We start from the raw sequence: 20,849 nt of genomic DNA on the forward strand, positions 1-20,849 counted from the left end.
AATTAGTTATAATAACGTTACAGCAGCTGAGGCTGTTATCAAGCAGATTTTTACTATGTCAGCTATTCCTTAACTCTCCTGCCCTAGCCACACTGTTTCCTTTAATAACATAACGAAGCTGAGGCTACAGAATACTCAAATGAGGAGGCAGTGTGACGAGGCCATTAAAATGCTCAGTGTAAAACAAATACGTTTTTGAGATCAAGGCTCTGCCATAGACCAGACTCTGCCTTTGGAAAGTCTGGTAACTTTCTGGTTCCCCAAATTCATTTTTTTTTCATAGATCATATGGCAGATAGTACTCGGAGAATTAGAGCTGTGACTGGCTGCAAGATGATCATTAATATGGTTCTGTGAAAATAAATATCCAGTTACGTCTTAACCAGCACTGCCCTACTTGCTGGATTCTACTGTTTGTCACGAGGGACAGAGTTACATAATGGGAGCCTCTTGACTCTCTCTACCAATTCCATTTTCCTTCATCTCTGGATTTTCTGCTAAGATCAGTGGGGGGATTTCAGTCTGTTTTGAGCCAAGGCCTGCAGGCCGTGTCTCAGGGTTGCGTCCACTGTGTAACAGAGCACAGTTTTTACACTGCCTTCCTTGTTTCAGCGAGACCCGCGTGGAGGATGAAGAGGACCTCTATGACTGTGTGTACGGAGAGGATGAAGGTGGAGAAGTCTACGAGGACTTGATGAAGGCGGAGGAAGCTCAGCAGCCTGTAGGGCATTTGCTTGTTTTTCCTCAACTAACTCTGAGTGGTTTATTAGGAAGGTGATTAGTTAGAGGACTAATTAATGCAATTATTTAACTTCTCTTGGAATATAAAGTAAAAGCTTCTTGCTTGCTTATAACTTATATAGAGAGAACTTATTTGGAGATGCAAGCATGTTTTTGTTTCTTTTTCTCTTCCTTCTTTCTCTCCTTCCTTCCTTCTCTCCTTCCCTTTTCCTTCTTTATTTTTCAAGATGCCCATAGGACTTTCTGGCCTAATCTCTTCCTTCACTAGTGAGGAAGTTGAGTCTTAGAGGTCAGTGCCCTGCTAACTGGGTGAATAATGGCAGAGTGACAATGGGGTATAATCTCAGGAAATCATGAGACTGTAATTGTGAAAGTACGTCTTTTTCTAAAACATACATATTTTTCATTTTAAATTTAACATAGTATTTCAGTGCCTGTTTCTTTTCACTCATTAGTTCTTCTTACAAGTGACTCTCCCCTCTTGTTTTCTTTTTCTTTTCTTTCTTTTTTTTTTATTCCTCTCTCATACATTGCATCCCAACTACAGTCTCCCTCCCTCCACTCCACCTAGCGCCCTCCCCAGATCCTCTGTTTCTCCGTTTCCCTTTAGAAAAGAGCAGGTCTCCCAGGGATAGCAACCACAACGGTATAGGTATAACAAGATACAACAGGACTAGACACGGACCTAGGCTAAACAAGGCAATAAGTCTTTTTTTTTTTTTTAACTTCTCCAGATACTAGCATAACTAATATGCTCTCAAAGTTTCTGTGTTGTGCATCCATCTTTATCATCCAGAAGGAACTGCTTTGAACTGTCTTCTCATCTATAATTTGAAAATGTGAAAAGTCAGTCACTTAGGCATTTATTAGCATATTCTTTTATCCTAAAGGCTTCTTCATGAGCTGGGTGGTGACTTAGCTTCTTTGGGGATTTCTTGAGTCAGCTCAGCTGTCTGTGCTCTGGCTTTTAATGAAGGACCAAGGGAGGCTGGTGGGTTCCACACTGGGGAGCAGAGGCACAGAAGTGGGGTGGGAGTAAGTCACTCATTCTATATTTAGGAAATATAATAACTGTGTTTAACTTGATGCATGAGAGGTTTGCTACGCTGGCAGCACCGTCAAGGGTGTTTTCAGGTGTGTCTCTTTGCCTCGCCTGGAGTCATCAGCTGCTTTGATGCCAGCAGGTCTTCAGGGTCTCCTCTACCCTAAGACAGTCTTCCCCACCACACAGCTCTGGGCGGTTGCTATGAGCTATAATTAACAACAATAATAATTTAGACTCATTGGCAAGGTGCAGAATGCTTTACGTGGCTTCTGTCACTTGTCACTCTTTAGCTTTGGTGCTGTATTTCTGTTTTACAGAGGTGAAAACCAAGTCACAGAGAAACTTAGTAACTTATCTGTACTTAGAAAGCTTGACAAAATCAGTGTCAGAACTGAATTCTGTTTTGTCTGTAATTCTCTGACTTTAGTGTACTTTAAAGTAATTGAGTGTACTTTAACACTCAATGAAAGAACCCAGTGTTTGTGTATGTGTATGTGTGCGTGGTGTGTTGTTGATAATTAATACCTTGGCTTGATATATCTTAGGCATGAACCCAACCACTGAGCTATATCAGCTCTCATATTCCTTTCAAGTATTTAATAAGTAATTTTAATATTTTGTAGTCATTTCTGCAGTTCATGTGAAATCTGCAGTCTATGAAGGAAGTGCCTAGACTATGTGTGTTACCAGATTCATTAACATTTGAATAAAAGAGGTATATTTATTAAGTAGAATATCTATTTTAGAAGCTTATCTTAATCACTTAAAACTTTTATTTATAGCATTGGAAAAGAAAAGCTCCAACAAAATATGACACAAATGCAGCTAAGTGTGTCTTTTGGTTATGTTTTGTTAGAATGGAAAGTGTAAGGGAATCCTCAGTGATTTTGATCTTTCCTAGATAAATTGTTGTATGAATTCAACTAAATAGTTTTAACTTTTATCTTCCTATCTGCAGAAATCACAAGAAAATGATATACGGAGTTGTTGCCTAGCAGAAATTAAGCAGACAGAGGAAAAATATACAGAGACTTTGGAGTCAATAGAAAAAGTAAGTCGTCAGGTATTGAAGCCCCAAGGTTGTCTTGCATGAGCTATGTGCTAGACCAGCTCCTTTTGTATATATGTGAATGTATATTCTAAGATTTGCACTGAATGCCGGGCTCAGGAAAGCATATACGACATGGACTTACTTACAGATATAATCTAAAAACAACACTGAAGTCATACAAGTAGCAAGTAGAATTTGGATCAGTACAGCCTTTGGTGGTAGGAATTGTAGTTAAAAGATGTATGCTTATGTTTGAGAGGAGGAATATTTAAGCATCTATATACCCAGAGTAGGCACACACAAAAACAGTTTCCTGGAACTTTAGGGAAGAGTAGTGTGTGTATATAGATTGAGGAGGGTGGGTTGCTTGGGAGGAGAAATGATGTATGACCAGTAACTAAAGTTTGTGGGATGTTTTATGCGACAAGCAGATTTAAAATTGATTGTGGTGGCTGCGAAGCTCTGAACATCCAAGAGCCATTGGACTGCAAACTAAGTAGCTGAGTTGTGAGAACCATGAATTATGTCTCAATAAAAGCCTCCCAAATAAAGATAAAGATATCAAAGCAGATTTATACATTCTACAGCTATTTATTGCTATCTCGACCTCTAAATGGCACTGTTTTAGGAACTGATGATAAGCAGCAAAGACAGGAAGACTGTAGATTCTTGTGGTACTTTCTGCATTGTGGCAAAGTTTAGGCTGAAGCAAATAAGAACGCCAGTTGGGTAGGAAGTTACCTGAAGAAAATCAGGATGAGAGAATGGCTGGGCATGGGTTAGAGGTTGATAACAGAAGACCTCTCTGTAAGAACATGGCACTTAGTTCGTCAGCTGAGAAAGGTGAGGGCACAGGCCATGTACATGTTCTGCTGAAGAGAGTTCCAGAAGAAAGGCTATCCAGAAGGGGTTCACTAGGAGCATCGGATGGGGGCAGTATTTAACTTATGCTTTATGAAATAGCAGGGGTCCAGTGAAGTAGATGGAAGGGGTGAGGGAGATTGAGGAGGAGGCCATAGAACTGGTGGGCTACCAAGTCATATAGGGACAAAAGCTAGAGCCTTTAGCAGGTGTGATATAAAGGTTTTTAAGCCTTTATCACTGCACTCTGACTCTTGTGAAGCAAGAATGGGAAGTACGAGAAAATAGAAGGGTATTATAATAATCAGGATGACAAGAAATTGTGATACAGAAGGAGACTATAGGGGAAGTCAGACTTTGGAATTATTTGTCAAGATTGTGAAAGAAGGAATACGCAAAGATGGCTTCTAAACTTTGGCCTGTGTGAATGCATGAATGGTAATGCTGTTTAACAAGATGGAGAGAAGTCATGAATCCCTTGGACAGTTAAACTTAGACTTCCACTGGGATATATTGAGGCAGATATTAAAGATGCAAGTCTTATGTTGATAGGAAAGTTTGTTATGTACAGATAGGGCCTTTAGTCTCTAGTACTAAATAAGGTCATGACAGGAAAGGCATGTTCTTAGGGCGTAAGTTTGGGGCCACCCCTAGTGACTCCCACATTTATAGGTTAGCAAAATGAGAACCAGGTGAAAGTTTTTTAGCTATTGGAAAAGGGATGGTACAGAAGAGTTGCTTAGGACACTGAAAGAGTCAGTTAATTAGGAAAACTGTGTGGACATGTAGCATTACTGAACCTATTGTACTTCATGTTTTTTTTTTTTATTAAACTATCAATATAGTCTATGGATATGTAAAATACGTGGCAAGCTAGATATAGCCAATGGTGGTTTGCTTTTTTAGAAAAATATAGTAGAAGAAGAAAGAGGAAGAGGAAGAAGGAGGGGAAGAAGGGAGGGAGAAAGAAAGGTGGGGGGAGGGAAGTCATTCTGACAGTGGGCTGAAGACTAGGTAGGGAGAGGAGCAAGGCCGTGAAGGATGTGAGACCCGATAGACTGGACACAGTAGGGTTAGAGAATTTCTTTAAAAAAAAAAAAAAGCCTCGCAGGTTGGATGTAGGGTTCAGAGAGAGAGAGAGATGCTTGAAATTAATCTGAGAAGCATACACAGCTATTGATAATGACAATATCTTGAGGTGTGCCGATGATTGGGAAGAAAGGAACTGACAAGTGGGGTTCCTGAAAAGGGTTGTCTAGACAGATAAGAAGATTACTCACAATGAAAGAAAGGTACAAGCTTGATGCTAACGTCTCGAGTGATGAATGGAAACGGTGTACAAACTACCAGAGTAGATGATTCATCCTGGGAATCTGTGTCCTCGAGCACATCTCCAGAAGTTGCCATTGTTTACCTGCTTGGTCAACAGTGTTCTTTCTAAGTTTCAGAAGCACTTTGTCTTATAATTTAAATGTCTCAGCTTGTTTTTATGTCTTTGTTTGCTTATGTATGAGTGCGATATGCATGCACATGTGTTTGTGTCTCTACATGTATGTGCACAGTGTGTACATGTGAATGGAGGCGTGAAGTTCTTGTTATGCGTCTTCCTCTATTGTTCTCCACTTCCTTTACTGAGACGGGGTCCCTTGCAGAATCCTGAGCACTGATTGCAGGTAGTCTCGCCGTCTGCTTGCTCCAGGAATCCCTGACTTAGCTTCTAAGTGCTGTGTTTATAGGTGCCCGCCACATCTGCACAGCATTTTTCACGGATTCTGGGGATCTGAACTCAGATATTCATGCTTGTGTGCCGAGCGCATTAGTCGCAGAATGTGTTCTTAGCTGTTTAATGCAAAGTTTTTAAGATAGAGAAAATGTTTTCTACTATTTGTATTTATAATGCAACAAATAACTGACCTAAATTTTGCTGGTTGATAAAAAAAATCATCATGTAGAGTAGGCAAACTTATGCTAAGTTAAAGTGACTTTTCTCTTGTCTCCTGGTAGTATTTCATGGCACCATTGAAAAGATTTCTGACGGCAGCAGAATTCGATTCAGTATTTATCAACATTCCTGTAAGTAAAGTTGTGACAGGTGATGTGTGTTTCTAAGAAGTCTTCACTTTTTAGTGGGCTCACGATCCTTACTTTATCACTTTACTTGTGGTTTCTATGAATCTTGGCTTCCCAAGTTCTCATATCCTTACCCTTTTGAAAAACTCACATGGTATCTTTAACCCAAGGTCCTTTAGGAATGCATGCTGTGCACAAATGGATAGGTAAGGTTCACATCTTATCCCTGTCTTGTCGTATGTAGCGGCACTCTCAATTAAGTGATTGTGATGGCACTGTCTGGCTGTTTGTCTCAGTATTCCCTGGTGTAGCCCCTGGAATGCCATTTACCTTCCTCCATTCCTTCATTTTGCCCTTCGCCCATTGGCAGTTAGATCTGCTTGTGGTTGTGTCTACCTCAACTTACATTTAGATTCACAATTTCCTGTCTTTTTCTTTATTATTGTCTTATAAGAAGAAAATGCTCACAATAGCAAATGGAGACATACCATTAAAAACCCAAACATGCCATTCTAAGAAGTAGGAACCTCTCTGAACCCCCATACTGTGCTCATTCACCTAGTTCGATGGTCCCCACTCTTATGGCTCTTACCCAGCAAAATACTAGAGATGACATATTCATCTTCAGTTTTCAGCCTACAAAGAACAAGGTGCTGTCATGTTTCTCTGTGCTCTGAGGTATATAGAAAGAGATAATGGAGAATTGAGAACATGATTCACATTTCCTCATTTCCACACTATGACACACATTCCCTGGCTGCTGAAAATGACTTGCTTATCAGAATAAAAAATGAAATTCAGACTTTTGAGTTGCTGTAGTCAACTGTCTAGCATAATTTCTTTCCTACATTTTTGTGTCAGTAGTTGTCTGGTTTCAAGCAATTTAGTTTGATTGTTGTCAGCTTAGCACTAGGACACCGCTAATTGACCAAAGGAGAGATCTGCGTCTCTGTCCCAAGGACATGAGTCATTACTTTAGTCCATCAATAAAACAGTAAGTACTTGATTAGTTTTGTTTTAAAAATTTGCAATGATTATAAAATTAAACAGCTGTGTATATTTTTATTCAAAGACTAAATTGACCTATAATAGCAAGTAAGATAGTACACTGCTATTTCTATTCCTACTAAAATTACTATTTACCATGCCTATATCTCTCTTTCTCCTCTCCTGCTTTCTGCTACCCTTTGCCTCTACCCTCTTCATCCTTCTTCTCTCTGAGTGACAAATCTGGCCACAGTGGGAACTCTGGTTGGGGTGTGGTTTCTGTTTCTGATTTTTACTTTTATTTTTAAAATGTTTTCTTTTCTAAGGACCTTGTAAAAGTTCATCGGAGCTTGATGCAAGAGATCCATGATTCTATTGTAAATAAAGGTGACCAGAACTTGTATCAAGTTTTTATTAACTACAAGGAAAGGTAACTTTTGCATTTAAACATGTGTGGGTATCGGTTTGGAATTAGAGTAAATGTTAGTATTAAAATGGAAGTATGTATTTCTTTTGTTTATTAAAATACTTGTAGACAGAAATTAGAACATCACATAGGTCATCTCAAGGAAGTAGTTTGAGCTTTAGATGTTGTTGACGACGATGATGATGATGATGATGATACTAGGCTGGCGAGATGTTCAGCAGTTCAGAGTACTGACTGTTCTTGTAGAAGTTCGGTTCCCAGTATCCATGTCTACTTACAACTATCTTTAACTCCACTTCCAGGTGATCTAATGTCCTCTTTGGCTTCTAGACACTAAATCTATATGCAGTGCACACGTATACATGCAGACAAACACCTATACATGCATAATAAAAAGTTTTAAAAGCATGCCCAGTAGAGCATTTAAATTTTTCCATGGCAGAGAAACAAACAGGCTAAGGTCCTTTGTTGGGGCTTGTCACTCCTGAATGATGTAATCTTCACTAACATATTGATGATTGGGCTCTTCCCTTTCCTCTCTGTAGTAATGGGAAAGAGGAGCTGCTACTCTAATATTTTACAATTTGAAAAAAAAAATTGGCACATAAGATTTATAGTCAAAGGCAGTGAATTCTTGGTCTGGGAGATAAACTTGATAAAAACATTTACCGTGTGAATGTGACGAGTCTTTGGAACCCTCATAAAAACTTACATTCCCAGCACTGGGCATGGGGGCAGGGAGCAGACACAGACAGATCCTTGAGGCTTACTGGTCAGCCAGCTTAGCTCCAGACTAAGTATGAGACACATACACAAACACACACAAATGCACACATAGAGAGACACAGATACAAATACACACAACACAAACACACCACAAATATACATATGCATGCACACATACATATATAGAAACAAACACACATACACACAAACAGACACACATACATACACACCACAAATGCGTATAGATATGCACACACACAAATACATATACAAATATATATACACAAACACAGATATACACACGAAAACATAAGTATACAGAGAGACAGAAAGAGAGAGAGAAACAGACAAAGAGACAGATCTATGTATCTTTCCCCTAACATGGAATATCTTTTTTTTTTTCGGATTCAAATATACTGCTCTCTCATTTTAAACGAAGCAACATAATTCCTAACACCAGCAGTGGCTAATGAATTGCTTTGTGTCAGCTCTCGATAAACATTAACCGTTTATTAGTACTTTTAGCCAGTGGAGAGATAAAAGGAACAACAGAGCTAATAGCCTCTTTGCAGAATATCTGTGATGTGGAGATGTCCTTGGGGGGCAGACTCCGTGCAGTGTGAGTTATCCTCCGTGCACGGAGAGGGGTTCAGGCCTCTCTTCCCACTTCTCGGATGATGTATGTTCCTTAATTAAATGCAGCAAGGAGTGGAAGGTTTATTAATGGGTGGAGTCCTGGCGGCTGTAATAAAATTATAGTAGAAAATATAACTGTCTTGAGTATTAGTAAACAGTAAAAAGTTTATCTTCAATAAAAGCTTAAAGAATTTTTTGATATATATATATATATATATTCAAATAACATTAGCAGTCACTAAGCAGTATTGTAAAATCTGTCTTCTATAAAATATACATGGACTCAGTCTTATTCTAATTTGGAACCAAAATTGTTTCGCTACTGTCAATGTGAATGGCCCTCACTTTGCATGAAGTGTATGTTAGAAAGAGTCTCGGGGCCGGAGAGAATGCTCATGGGTGGAGAACACTTGATGCCTTTGCAGAGGACCAAGGTTCCGTTCCCAAAGTCCCACATTATAGCTGCCAGTAACTTCAGTTCCTGGGACCCCAGCATGCTTTTGTGGCCTCTTTGGGTACCTGTGTAGATGTGGTACACATACAAGTGCAAGCATGTGCATACCTGTGAGTGCATGTACCAATAAAATAAAATAAATAAATCTTTTAAAAATCCTGTTACTGCTTTATAGCCCTGAGTATGGCTTTAAAGATCTGGGCATTCCCTCTTTCTTCCTCTGCTTGTTTCCTTCCGCCTTACAGGTTTATCTTCTTCCTTTCAGATTGGTTATTTATGGGCAGTACTGCAGTGGAGTGGAGTCGGCCATCTCTAACCTAGACTACATCTCTAAGACAAAAGAAGATGTCAAACTGAAGTTGGAGGTGCCTGTTCATTCCTATTATTTGTTTATCGCTTAAAAATGAAGTTAAGCAGTGTATCCCTCTACCTCATGAGTGCAACAGCACACTTCCTCAAGTGTGCAAAATATAACCTCACTCCAGTTTTATAAACTATTTAAAAAGATGGCCATGTTGTTAGTCAAAGCTATGGTGGTAATTGTAGCGGGAGCAGAACCTAACTTTGTGGCTGCGGGTTTTATAGGACATTCTTTCCTTAGGTCCTCTTTACTGTGATGTGTGTTCTAGTAACTCTCTTATTCTGTGGTTGAAAAGGCTGGGTGTAGGGAGGTCATGAGTGAGTTACCTCCGTAGTGAGAGGTATAGGATAGATAGGGTTTCTCTGTCTCTGTCTCTGTCTCTCTCTCTCTCTCTCTGTATTTCAAGGGTTTTTGCATAGCATAAGGCATTTGCACATGTATAAAATACATAGGTATTGCCCATAAGAAAGAAGAATAGACAGACATACAAATGTAAAAAAAAAAAAAAAAAGTTCTATGTGACTGTGAGAAGTCTGTCTGAGTAAGTTGGAACAGTCACTTCCGAGGAATAGATGGAAAGATAGTAAGACTGAAGGCTTTTGCTAAGTCATGGTTTGGGAGGTGAGGATGGTGATAAACATCTACAATCCCATCACCTGAGGGGCCACGGCAGGAGGATTGCAAGTGTGAGGTCAGTGTGGGCCATACTCAGACACAGATACATAGAGACACACACACACACACACATACACGCAGAGACACAGACATACACATATCTATCTATATATGTATGAATGTATTTATATGTATCTCAGGACCCCTCCACTCCCCCAAAGTCATACTTTATATGTATTAATTATATTCCATAAGAGTTTAGATGTTCAAAGAACTTCTGAAAAATGGTTGTTATATGGAATAGTATCTTTAGCGATATTTTTTTGTAGCTACTTCAGTATCTCCGTTCTCCCTTTCTTTGTTTAGTTTATCCATGATGAACAGAAAAAAGGGGAAAGCCTTTCAAATCATAGCCCTTTCTTGTTTTAGCATAGCAAGCATGATTCCATCACTTCCATCTTCCACGGAAAGGCATTATTGCTTAGGAGGCACAATGACAGGGTACCGAGTATTTCATAGTGTCCCTTGATGACGGTGACCTTATATCTAGAGACAGTTTAGTCACCAGTAAATGACATCCTTAAAGTATCATTGGCACCAAAGGTTAATGCTTTTCATAGAGAAAGGACACTCATAAGTGTAGAGGTCTAAGCTACCTTGACTCAAATAGATATGATGATAAAATAAAACTTTACAGCTCATGTTATTAGTTCGGAGTGGAACGGTAGTTAAAGCAGCTTTTTTCTTTTTTTTCTTAAATGAAGGTATAAAACTGTGGTTCGAGGTGGGAGTCAGCATTGTTGTCTGTCAGACTTCTGTGGTTCTCAGTCCTGTTGAATGGCTGCTCCTCTCTCAGAATTAGTGTCAAAGCTCCGCACAGGACATGCACCCCAGGATTGTACAGCCTGTCCACGTTGTGCCAGTCTCGGGAGAGGAGAGGCCTCAGGCTGAGTTGAAAGGCTGCAAGTGAGAGGCTGCAACTCAGCATGCTGCCTCTCGCTGGGCTCAGATGTCCCACTTTTGAACAGGGCCTGACTTGGGAGAATTTAATGAGAAAGTGTAACTCGGGCACCCCGCAGGATGTTATGAAAGCTGTCTTCCTCTTGACGCCTGTCGTTTCCATTTTCTTTCGTTAGTGCTTCTATGTATGTTTTCTGGTTGTTATTTTTCTTATGTGTGAGTATGTGTATCTTTTCTACTTTGGAATCAAGGTAACATAGGGAATGGGGTAAGAGACTGTCTCTTCTTTTGAGCCTGAGCTTAAACTCAATAATAGTGCTTTCAGTTAAGATTGGGTTTAGGAAACAGGAAACAACCTTGAAACCTGCCACAGAGGGCCTCTGAAAGCTTCTGCAGTATAGACTGTCAAAGCAGATGCTGAGCCTGATGGCCAACTGATGGGCAGAGTGAATGGAATTTTATGTAAGAGTGGGAAATAGTAAGAGCTGGAGGGGACGGGAACTCCACAAGGAGAGCAACAGAACAAGATAATTTGAACACAGGAAACTTCCCAGAGACTCATACTCCAACCAAGGACTATTCGTGGAGATGACCTGGAACCCCTGCACAGGTGTAGCCCATGGCAGTTCAGTGTCCAAGTGGGTTACATCGTAATGGGAAGAGGAACTGCCTCTGACATAATCTGATTGGCCTGCTCATTGATCACCTCCCCCTGAGGGGGGAGCAGCCTTACCAGGCCACGGTAGAGGACAATGCAGCCACTTTTGATGAGAACTGATAGACTAAGATCAGAAAGGAGAGGAGAACCTCCCCTATCAGTGGACTTGGGGAGTGGCATGCATGCAGAAAGGGGAGGGAGGGTGGGATCGGGAGGGGAGGAGGGAGAGGCTTATGGGGGGATACAAAATGAATAAAGTGTAATTAATAAAAAATTAAAAAATAAAAAATAAAAAAACACCAGACAACGCACTGTGAGACAAAATAAAACAACAAAAACCTCAAAAAAAAAAAAAAAGATTGGGTTTAGGCCAAGTGTGTGATGGGTTATTTAAGAAGCGTTGTTTATGTCTTTTTTTTTTTTTTTACTTTCAATGATAAAAATTTATACCCCAGCCACCAGCTGCAGTATAGTTGATGCCAATAATGTGTTTTCCCCATGAGCTTGGAACTTCAACAAACTGATTCTGCCTCCCCGCCCCCAATCACTTTAAGTGAATTTCTTTGATTTTACATGTTCAAATTTCCATCCCTTGCACTGACGGCCTACATCCCAGTGGAAATGCAGAGTTATAAGAACTCTGCCATTCTAAGGAGCTTAAAATGCAATGGAGGGAGAAGACCTGGTCCTTATTGTAATGATTTGACCTCCTAGTTGAGAATCATGATCTGGAATACTTGTAATCTGCGGATACAGGGAAGCTGTTGACCTCATGGGCTGGGGAGATAGCACAGTCAGTGAAGACCTTTTCTGTGCAAGCATGAGGCCCTCAGATCAGTCTCCAGAAGCCGCAATGAAAAGCTGGATGTGATGGCACATGAATATGCTTTTACCTCTGGGAGAGGAAGATGGGAAGAACCCATCTATCCCCAAGGCTTCCTGGCCATCTGATATAGCCTTCTTGCTGAGTGCCAGACCAATAAGAGACCCCATAACCAAGGAAGATGGCTCCAGAGAAACAACACCTGCAGTTGTCTCTCAAACACGTGTTAATCCATGTACATTCAGGAACTCTATTGAAACATTTATCTTCCAAATGAACTGTGTTAATTGAGACACAGGTAACTAGTCAGCATATTTTTTTTTCTAGCTCAGCTTCCCCTAGATCTGTAGTCAAACACTCATGAAGTCATCGTGGTTATTAGAATCACTGGCATTAATGTCATAGCTCCTGATAATGCCTCTGAATGTGCTAGAAAAGCTAAGAGTAGTCAAAGGAACAAATTCATAGCCCACATATTACCATAAGTAACTCTGTACATTGAAGAAGCCCTTGGTCTGGCACATGAAGAATATTGAACTCATGAGGTTTTTCTCTAGCAATGTTCTTTGCCATTTTGGCATCTTTTGGAATAATACCATTTATATAGGATTCTCTAGAGGAACAGAATCGATAGAATGAATCTATTTCCCATTCCTGGCACTAAAATCTGCATTACTCAGGGCTCTGTAAACCTATCTAGAAACCTATATAAAAAGGGAATTTATTAGAATGGCTTACAGATGGTGGTCCAGCTAGTTCAACAATGGCTGGCTATCAAAGGAAAGTCTTAAGAATCTAGTAGCTCTTCAGTCCATGAAGATGGATATCTCAGCTTGTCTACAGTGTATACTCAAATCCTGAAGAAGTAGGCTCTAATTCCAGTCGAAGACTGGACTAGTCGGTAAGAGAGGGCAACTAGGCAAAGAACAAAAGCTTCCCTTTTCCATGTCCTTTATATAGGCTTCCACCAGAAGATGTGGGTTAGATTAAAGGTGGACCTTCCCCCCTCAAAAGGTCAGGATTAAAGATGGGTCTTCCCACTTCAAATTATTTAATCAAGAAAAATCCCTCACAGGTGTACTTAGCTAACAGTGACTTGCCCAAGTCACATGGCCAGGCATTTGTACGTTAATACTTCAAATTAAAATTATTTACCCCAAGGTCACAGTTACAATCAAGAGTGAAGAAGTCAATATTATTTTTAAAGTACACTTTTTGTTTGTTTTATAACAAGATTTACTAGGTAGCCTCACACTTATATCAATCCTCCTGCCTCAGGCTCTTGGGTGCTAGAAGTATAGACATGTACCACATGCCCAGCTTAAAGTATTTTTTTTTTTGAGAGGATTAAGTATGTAAAATCCGAGGCTTTAAAATATTAACGATGGCAGCACATTTATATTTTAACTTTCAACCAAATATTCCAGCTTATTTAATTCAATAAATATTTATTGAGAAAACAGAGTTGTTGTTGTTGTTGTTGTTTAGAGGCTTAAGGGACATGTCTTTAATCCAAAAGGTATTACTGGGGCAGATACTCTTTACAATGATAGTTAACTGGCTACATGGTAAACGTGTACACAGGGAAAGACAAAAGAGGGAAGACAGGAGGGAGGGAAGAAGAGATAAATAAAATGGTTTTGACAGAAATTCTTCATAAAGCCTGGTGGAATGCTTTGGAAAGGGGATGGTGGTTTCTTCTGGAGACTGGAAAGAGTGTTTGGATGGAACTGATGACGCCAAAGCATGATGCTAGATAAGCCCACATGGCCTTAATGAGTGAAGGTTTGCCACTATTTGGTTCATAAGCCTGAGGGGAATGCAGGAGGTAGAGCTCTAAAGGAAAACTGGATTGGATTATGTGCTATAAAAATAATCTTTACTCATAAGACTTCTATTTGATCCAAGTTACGATTTGAAATACTATAAGTGCTTAAAAAAAACTGACTATATTGTTTGAACATAAGTATTGCCAAGGAAAAGAACAAAAATATTTTATAAGGATTATACTTGTGGACTTTGCAATTTGTAGTGCTTTCTTGACTCCCTTTGAGTAAACTAACAAAAATTTGAAATCCGTTGCATTAGGAATGTTCAAAAAGAGCAAATAACGGGAAATTCACTCTGCGGGATTTGCTGGTCGTCCCCATGCAGCGTGTGCTGAAGTACCACCTCCTCCTTCAGGTCTGTACTGTAACAACTCTGCGGTGCGCCTGTTCGTCCCACAGAACACCATGGGCATCCACCGTGCTGCCGATTGTCCAGATAGTCAGGGCTGAGTGAGATGGCTACGACAGCTAGGCATTTTATTTTCCTCTTCGCAAAAACCAACCAACCAAACAAACAACGACAGCTAGGCATTTTATTTTCCTCTTCGCAAAAACCAACCAACCAAACAAACAAACAAAATACAAACCCAGATTCTGTCTTCATTAAAAAGACACATTTTGTGTTCTTTAAACGGGATAAGAAAAAAAAGAAAAAAGAGTGAAGCAAGTACAAATATGCCTTTCACAGCATCTTCCAGAGTTAGCAACAATCATTTGCCAGTGAGTCAACATACTAATTTGATCAGATTACCCACATTAGACTCTCTGGCTTACCACAATAATTAAGTGAAGATTGTGTCACGGGCTGCATGGCTTTTTCACTGCACTAAATATAATAAGGCGACATCTACTGTGAGGAGATTCTTACTATAACCCACAAAGTTTATGGTTTCCACGGTTAGTCCTCTAACGAGGGTGGAGAGTCTTATAAATTTAATTTGATAGCTATACCAGGAGGCTCATTAGTTCTGCTCCAAAGAAATGTCTTATTGTATTAGTCTGCCAGCCCAGATGATGCATGAGGAATGTCATTTTAAAAAGATCTACTACCTGTATGTGAAATAGAATTCTGAGTCGTCTTCGCTTTGTACATCTTATATATTCAATTTCTTGAACTGTAGCCATGCAATTATTAGTCACTTCTATTTTGGTTCTACTGAGAAATCAGAAAAATTCAAACCTTGATTATTCCTTAAAAATGCATTAAAACATTTATGAGACATAAACTCAAAGCAACTTAATCAAATTGGATTTTATGAAAAAATAATAAGGGCAACTCAGGCAATCAGCTTTCAAGGCATCGTGGAGCTAAAAATGGGTCCAAAATAAGATAATAATTTATTTTGTTACTTTGATATAGTGAAGCACGGATTGAAGAATTTAGAAGGTTCAGATCAAGAAAAAGACACTTTGGATCCTTGTAAGATTTTGTGTAGACTCAAAAACTAAGAAATACAATTATATGTTTTTGAAACTTCTGACTTATCCTGCTATTTTTCTTCTGCTGTTTTGTATTTTAGATTTCAAGAATGCGTGGTATTCCATGACTTTTTTTTTTTTTAACAGGAAGCTTTATTTTGGGCACTCTATGTTGATAAAAATTTTAGAGTTTTTGTTTTTTTAATTTTAAAGTATTTTGTATTTGTCTGGTGTCTAGGAATTTGCTGAACAACTATGGTTATTAGCATGTAGATTTTTCTCCTCACTACTGCACTTTCATGATTTCTCAGAGAATTCACTTCTGGATGCTGGCTGATTTTACGACAGTGACACAAAATTTAAAATATTACTGGCAACCAGGGAACTGGCGTGGGTCTTTGACCTAAGGCCCTCTGCATATATGTTACAGTTGTGTTGCTTGGTCTTCTTGTGCCATTCCTGACAGTAGGGGCAGGGGCTATCTCTGACTCCTCTGCCTGCTTTTGGAGACCCCTTTCTCCCACTGGGTTGCCTTACCAGCCTAAATAGAGGGGGAGGTGTCTAGTCTTACTGCAGCTTAATAAGCCATGTTTGGTTGATATCCGTGGGAGGCCTGCCATTTTCTGAAGAGAAATAAAGGGGGAATGGGTGGGGTGGGGGAGGTGCTGGTGCCAAGACGGGACTAGGAGGGGGGAGGGGAAACCGCACTCAGGATATAATATATGAGAGAAGAAGAAATAAAGAAAATTAAAATATTTGATATGGGGAGTTTGGGAAACTTTAAGAGTGATTTAATATTTTGTTTAACAAAGTGAGAATAAAAATAGAATTTTGGTGAATTTTTATACTTGGCAGTCCTCTCTTTCTGCAGGTCTGTTTGTAACAAGAAACAGAACAGTACTGGGGCCTTTAGAGAATTTCAAGTGGGCTCTTTTTTCCCCCTTCTTTTTTAAATGTGCCAAACAGCGTTAGGAATGTATTGTATGGCAGGACTCGCCCCAGTAAGGCTCGCCATTTAGAAGAACAAGCCAATGCAACCTTTGAAGTGTAACACAATGTGATGGGTACACAGAAGAGACAAAGGACTCAATAACTACACCTCAGTTTGCTGGGAACCCAACTGCAGGCTTTGTCTCCTCTTTTTAGAGAGGGGTAATCTGTGGATTGGGCTTTGAAGGAGTAGCATGAGTATGACAGGTAGACAAGACGAGGAACTTTCTAAAAGAAAACACCATGTCCTATGGGTTACATATGAATACCTTTGAGAAGTGTAGATTATTTAGTGTGGGTAGAAAGTAGATCTTCTGGGTGGGAGCTGAGAGAAAGGGATTAAGAGCCATTTGTGGGCTCCAGACGCAGAGCGTGACTCCTAGGAGGTATTGGGTGACAGCTGAAGCATCTGGGGACATCACAGAAGTCTAACCAGGCGCTAGAGACAAGACCTGACACAGAGTTTAGAAACCTGCTTGGTATCAGAGCTGTGGACAGACTACTGGAAGGAGAGACTGTAGGTCTGAACTCTTTCAAAAACACTTAGGAATAAACAGTTTGAGAAGACGGCAAGGAGTCGGTGTTAGGGAACCACCAGGAAGGTGCTGTCCAGGGCAGAATCAAATTTAATATCAGGGAGACAGAGGGAAGAAAAGGGGAGGGCAGAGCCTGGCATACCACTCAGGTTTTGGCTTCAGGTGTTACACCAATAGAAATGCTGCTATTTAATCAAGCACCTCCAGTCGCCACTTCATCCTGGATGAGGCTGGAGCAAGTTTGGGACTTATTAAGCTTAGGGGTCTATGAGACTGTTATTTAGTTAGACATGTGAGTCTGGTATTGGTTGTGATATCTGAGCTGAGCAGATAGACTGCAGAGAGATGGCCTCATTAGCTGACAATTGATATGACAGTGGTTGAGATCAAATTTGTGGAATATGTAAAAAAAAAAAAAAAAAAGACAAAAGGCTGAACATGTGGGTGAGAGCAACTCTATGAGAAAGGAAACCATTTGAGACCAAAGAGGATGCAGGAATTTCGGATATATGAGCAAAACAGTGACAACAATGACCCACAAAGCATCCTCTTGTTCCTGAAATGGAGGTGTGGCATTTGAATCAACAGTCTTAGGGGAGTAGGAAGCACCCACTCACCTGAGCTCAGGCTGTCCATCAGAACATCTGGGAAACAGCACAGTTATAATGGTGATGGTAGGGTTCAGCTGAGAAAAGAGTTTGTGAACCTGGAAATTATCACACTGTGCAGAGACTGATGGCAGTGTCTGAAACCTTCTGTGTGCTTGTCTCTTCAGTGTTGGTTTCAAATTTAAAGAAAGTGTTGCTAACCTGTGTCTTCCAAACAGGAACTGGTCAAACACACCCATGATCCTACCAAGAAGGCAAACCTGAGGCTGGCTCTGGATGCAATGAAGGTGAGGCGGCTGCAGTGGGAACTTGCTTATGTCTCCTATTCCTGCCTGGAAACGATGACATCCAAGCTGCCAGCGGGTATATGTGATACCCTGACCTGACCTGAACACACAGTCACTCAAAGCTGTTACCATTCTCACTTTTTACTGGTGAGGAGAGCGAACAGACTTACTGAAATAGTGAAATATTCACTATTGCCTGGTTTTCTGAGACTGAGACTTCCTGGTTCTTGCTATGTAACCCGAACTGGCCTCAAACTTGTGGGCACTGTTTCTTCATCGGCCTCGGAAATGGAGTTCTTACAGGGATTTAAGTGCCAGACAAAAATGTCGTAAAACCAAGAGGGATGCTAAAGCTGCTTTTGTGTAGTATGCTAACTTGTATAGCTTCCAGGAGTGACTCTAGATAGCGACTGTGTTTCACACTCTTCTCCTTGCTACTTCTATAACTCTTGGCTTGAAGAAGCAGAGGGCTACGGCAGACTTGAGGATCACTAGTGTGCTTCATTTTCCTCAGAAAGATCCTCTGTTGGGTTGCACATAGTGGATGCTGTACTTTGGGTTTTTGTTTCTAGTTAAACCTGAAAGTCAAGAAGGCAGATGGCTAGATAATAGATGTAGGCTTGTCGAGGAATGTCTGTCTGAAAGCCCATTCCACATTTGACTCTGAGTCGTAACTGAAACAGAGTTGAGTATTTGTTTTTGAAAGGAAGTGACAGGGCATCATCTAGCTAGTTAAATGTGCTCTGGACCAGACCCAGCATTGGCTCTGCTGTTTAGATGATCACAGTGGATGTGTCCTGACCATTCCTTGGTCATTTACTATGGTTAGAAGAACAACAAACTTTGTGCCCTTAGGGAAGTCTTGGAGAGGGGCATGGGAGGAGATGAGGAAAGGAAGCAGTGAGGGAGGGGGCTACAGCTGGGATACAACGTGAATAAACTGTAATTAGTATAAAAATTAAAATTAAAAAAGAAGTCATCTGTGCCAAGCTTCCCTGAGAACATGGTTAAGAGAATTGCTATTTGCAGAGTCGTGTTCCTGTTGTAGATTCGTGAAAGAGGCTAAAGGGCGGGGCGGGAGGGAAGCTTAGAAAATAGGAAAATGTGCATCACACCAAGTAAAAATAGCCAGATACAGTATGGGAGGATTAGGTAATGCTTTTGCAGTGTTTTTTTTTTTTGTTTTTTTTTTTTTTTGTTTTTTGTTTTTTGTTTTTTTTTTTTAAGCCATTTTTAAGTGGTTGAAGGCACATGAAGGAACCTGGCTGAAGGTTTTACTTTGCCGGTTTTGTGCAGCCCGGTCCTTCACCACTCCCTTGCTTCTCCTCTCTTCACTCTGAAATTGAACTAGCCGTCTTGACTGAGCGCTCTTTCGAGCTAACAAGACATTAACTCGTTTCAAAAGACAGTCTTCTAGGGCAACATGTAACTTTGTGCGGCTGATCCTTCAGCCTGCCCTTTATCTAACCTGGGGAAAGATGTGCCACTGTCAAGGGCGGCCATTCATGCTCCTGGAATTTAAATTCTCCTGACCTACTTTCCTTGTGACTTTGCATAGCTGCAGATTTTGTTTGTTCTTTTTGTTTTTTTTAAGGCAGCAGCGTCCTTACTCTCCTCAGGGTTGTGATAGACCACAACCCTTCAGACGTCCCCAGCTGTACACCCCACGTTTTAAAATTGGCTTTGAGATGCAGCTTTGAGTGACTGTGTGTTCATTTTATTGTCATCGGGATGTTATTGTGGTGACTTTCATCACTGACGGGATTAATGATATGTTTTTCTTTCAAAGCAGCTTGCATCTCTAATCTTCCTGTGCCTTCTTTCTGTACCCTTCTCTCCATTCTTTAGGACTTGGCACAATATGTGAATGAAGTGAAAAGAGATAATGAGACCCTTCGTGAAATTAAGCAGTTTCAGCTATCTATAGAAAATTTGGTATGTAATTATCCTCCTATCCAGCTTCCCCTCATCCCCAAATCACGGGACGTTCTGAGAACTGTTGTTGAGGAAAAGATAGTATACCTTCAACTTTCAGCTGTTGGAAGTTGTTTTTCTCCCTCCTATTTCTCTTTGGCCTTTACACTCATGTGATGTCATCTGTGACTTTGTTTTTGTCCAGATGCCTCTCTTGCTTGCCTCTTTCCCTCAGGCGCTTTCTGCCCCTTCTCCCAACAGTCCCAGAGGACAATAAAGAGAGTCCCAATGTAGGTAACATGGCTAGAAAAAAGTCCTTTCAAGTCGCTTGTCATTTTAACTGGGACACAGTTTAACTGGGACAAAATCCTCAAAGAATGAGAAGCCTGGAGATCTATCTGGTTAGTGATCCAGATGATACCTTCACAAGTGAAAAGTCCAGAGATGGGGAAGCAGCACTTTACGTGTGTTGAGAGAGCTGAGAGGCAAGGCTTGCTAGAAGTGGTGAGAACAGAAGGGGCTGATGGGCTCTTAGGTCTCAGGGGATGGGCAACTGCATCGCATAACCTTCTAGGCTGAGGATAGGTTAGGGCTTCATTGCCCCTGCCATGGAAACAGGGCAGCTTCTACCTGTGAGTGTTCCAGGCTTGTTAATATCTTTAATTCAAGGAGTCCCAACAGGGAGACAGCCAGGTAGCTATTGAAATGGTTTCTAGAGAGAATGAGTGGAGGACGGGATTTGCCAGTGGGAAGCGTACAGAGAGAATGGCTCTGAGACATTGTTGGCAAGGTGATTTCACCGCTGTGCTCTGAGTCCTGCTGAACATGTACAGCCACCTCCCCACTTCATG

At 40.5% G+C, this 20,849-nt stretch overlaps 1 protein-coding gene across 1 annotated transcript in view; it reads left to right on the forward strand.

Moving 5' to 3' along the window:
- The window catches only part of Vav3 (vav guanine nucleotide exchange factor 3), a 335,771-nt gene that overhangs the window by 148,256 nt on the left and 166,666 nt on the right, over positions 1 to 20,849 (forward strand). Inside the window, exons 5-12 of the mRNA XM_055618154.1 lie at positions 613 to 721; positions 2,745 to 2,837; positions 5,703 to 5,771; positions 7,082 to 7,185; positions 9,264 to 9,363; positions 14,504 to 14,599; positions 18,016 to 18,084; positions 19,933 to 20,019. Coding sequence (XP_055474129.1) covers positions 613 to 721; positions 2,745 to 2,837; positions 5,703 to 5,771; positions 7,082 to 7,185; positions 9,264 to 9,363; positions 14,504 to 14,599; positions 18,016 to 18,084; positions 19,933 to 20,019 — 727 coding nt within the window. The remainder of the gene's footprint in view (positions 1 to 612; positions 722 to 2,744; positions 2,838 to 5,702; positions 5,772 to 7,081; positions 7,186 to 9,263; positions 9,364 to 14,503; positions 14,600 to 18,015; positions 18,085 to 19,932; positions 20,020 to 20,849) is intronic.

This window comes from Psammomys obesus, unplaced genomic scaffold (assembly GCF_907164565.1).
Source record: "Psammomys obesus unplaced genomic scaffold, mPsaObe1.curated_primary_1811, whole genome shotgun sequence".
NCBI lineage: Eukaryota > Metazoa > Chordata > Mammalia > Rodentia > Muridae > Psammomys > Psammomys obesus.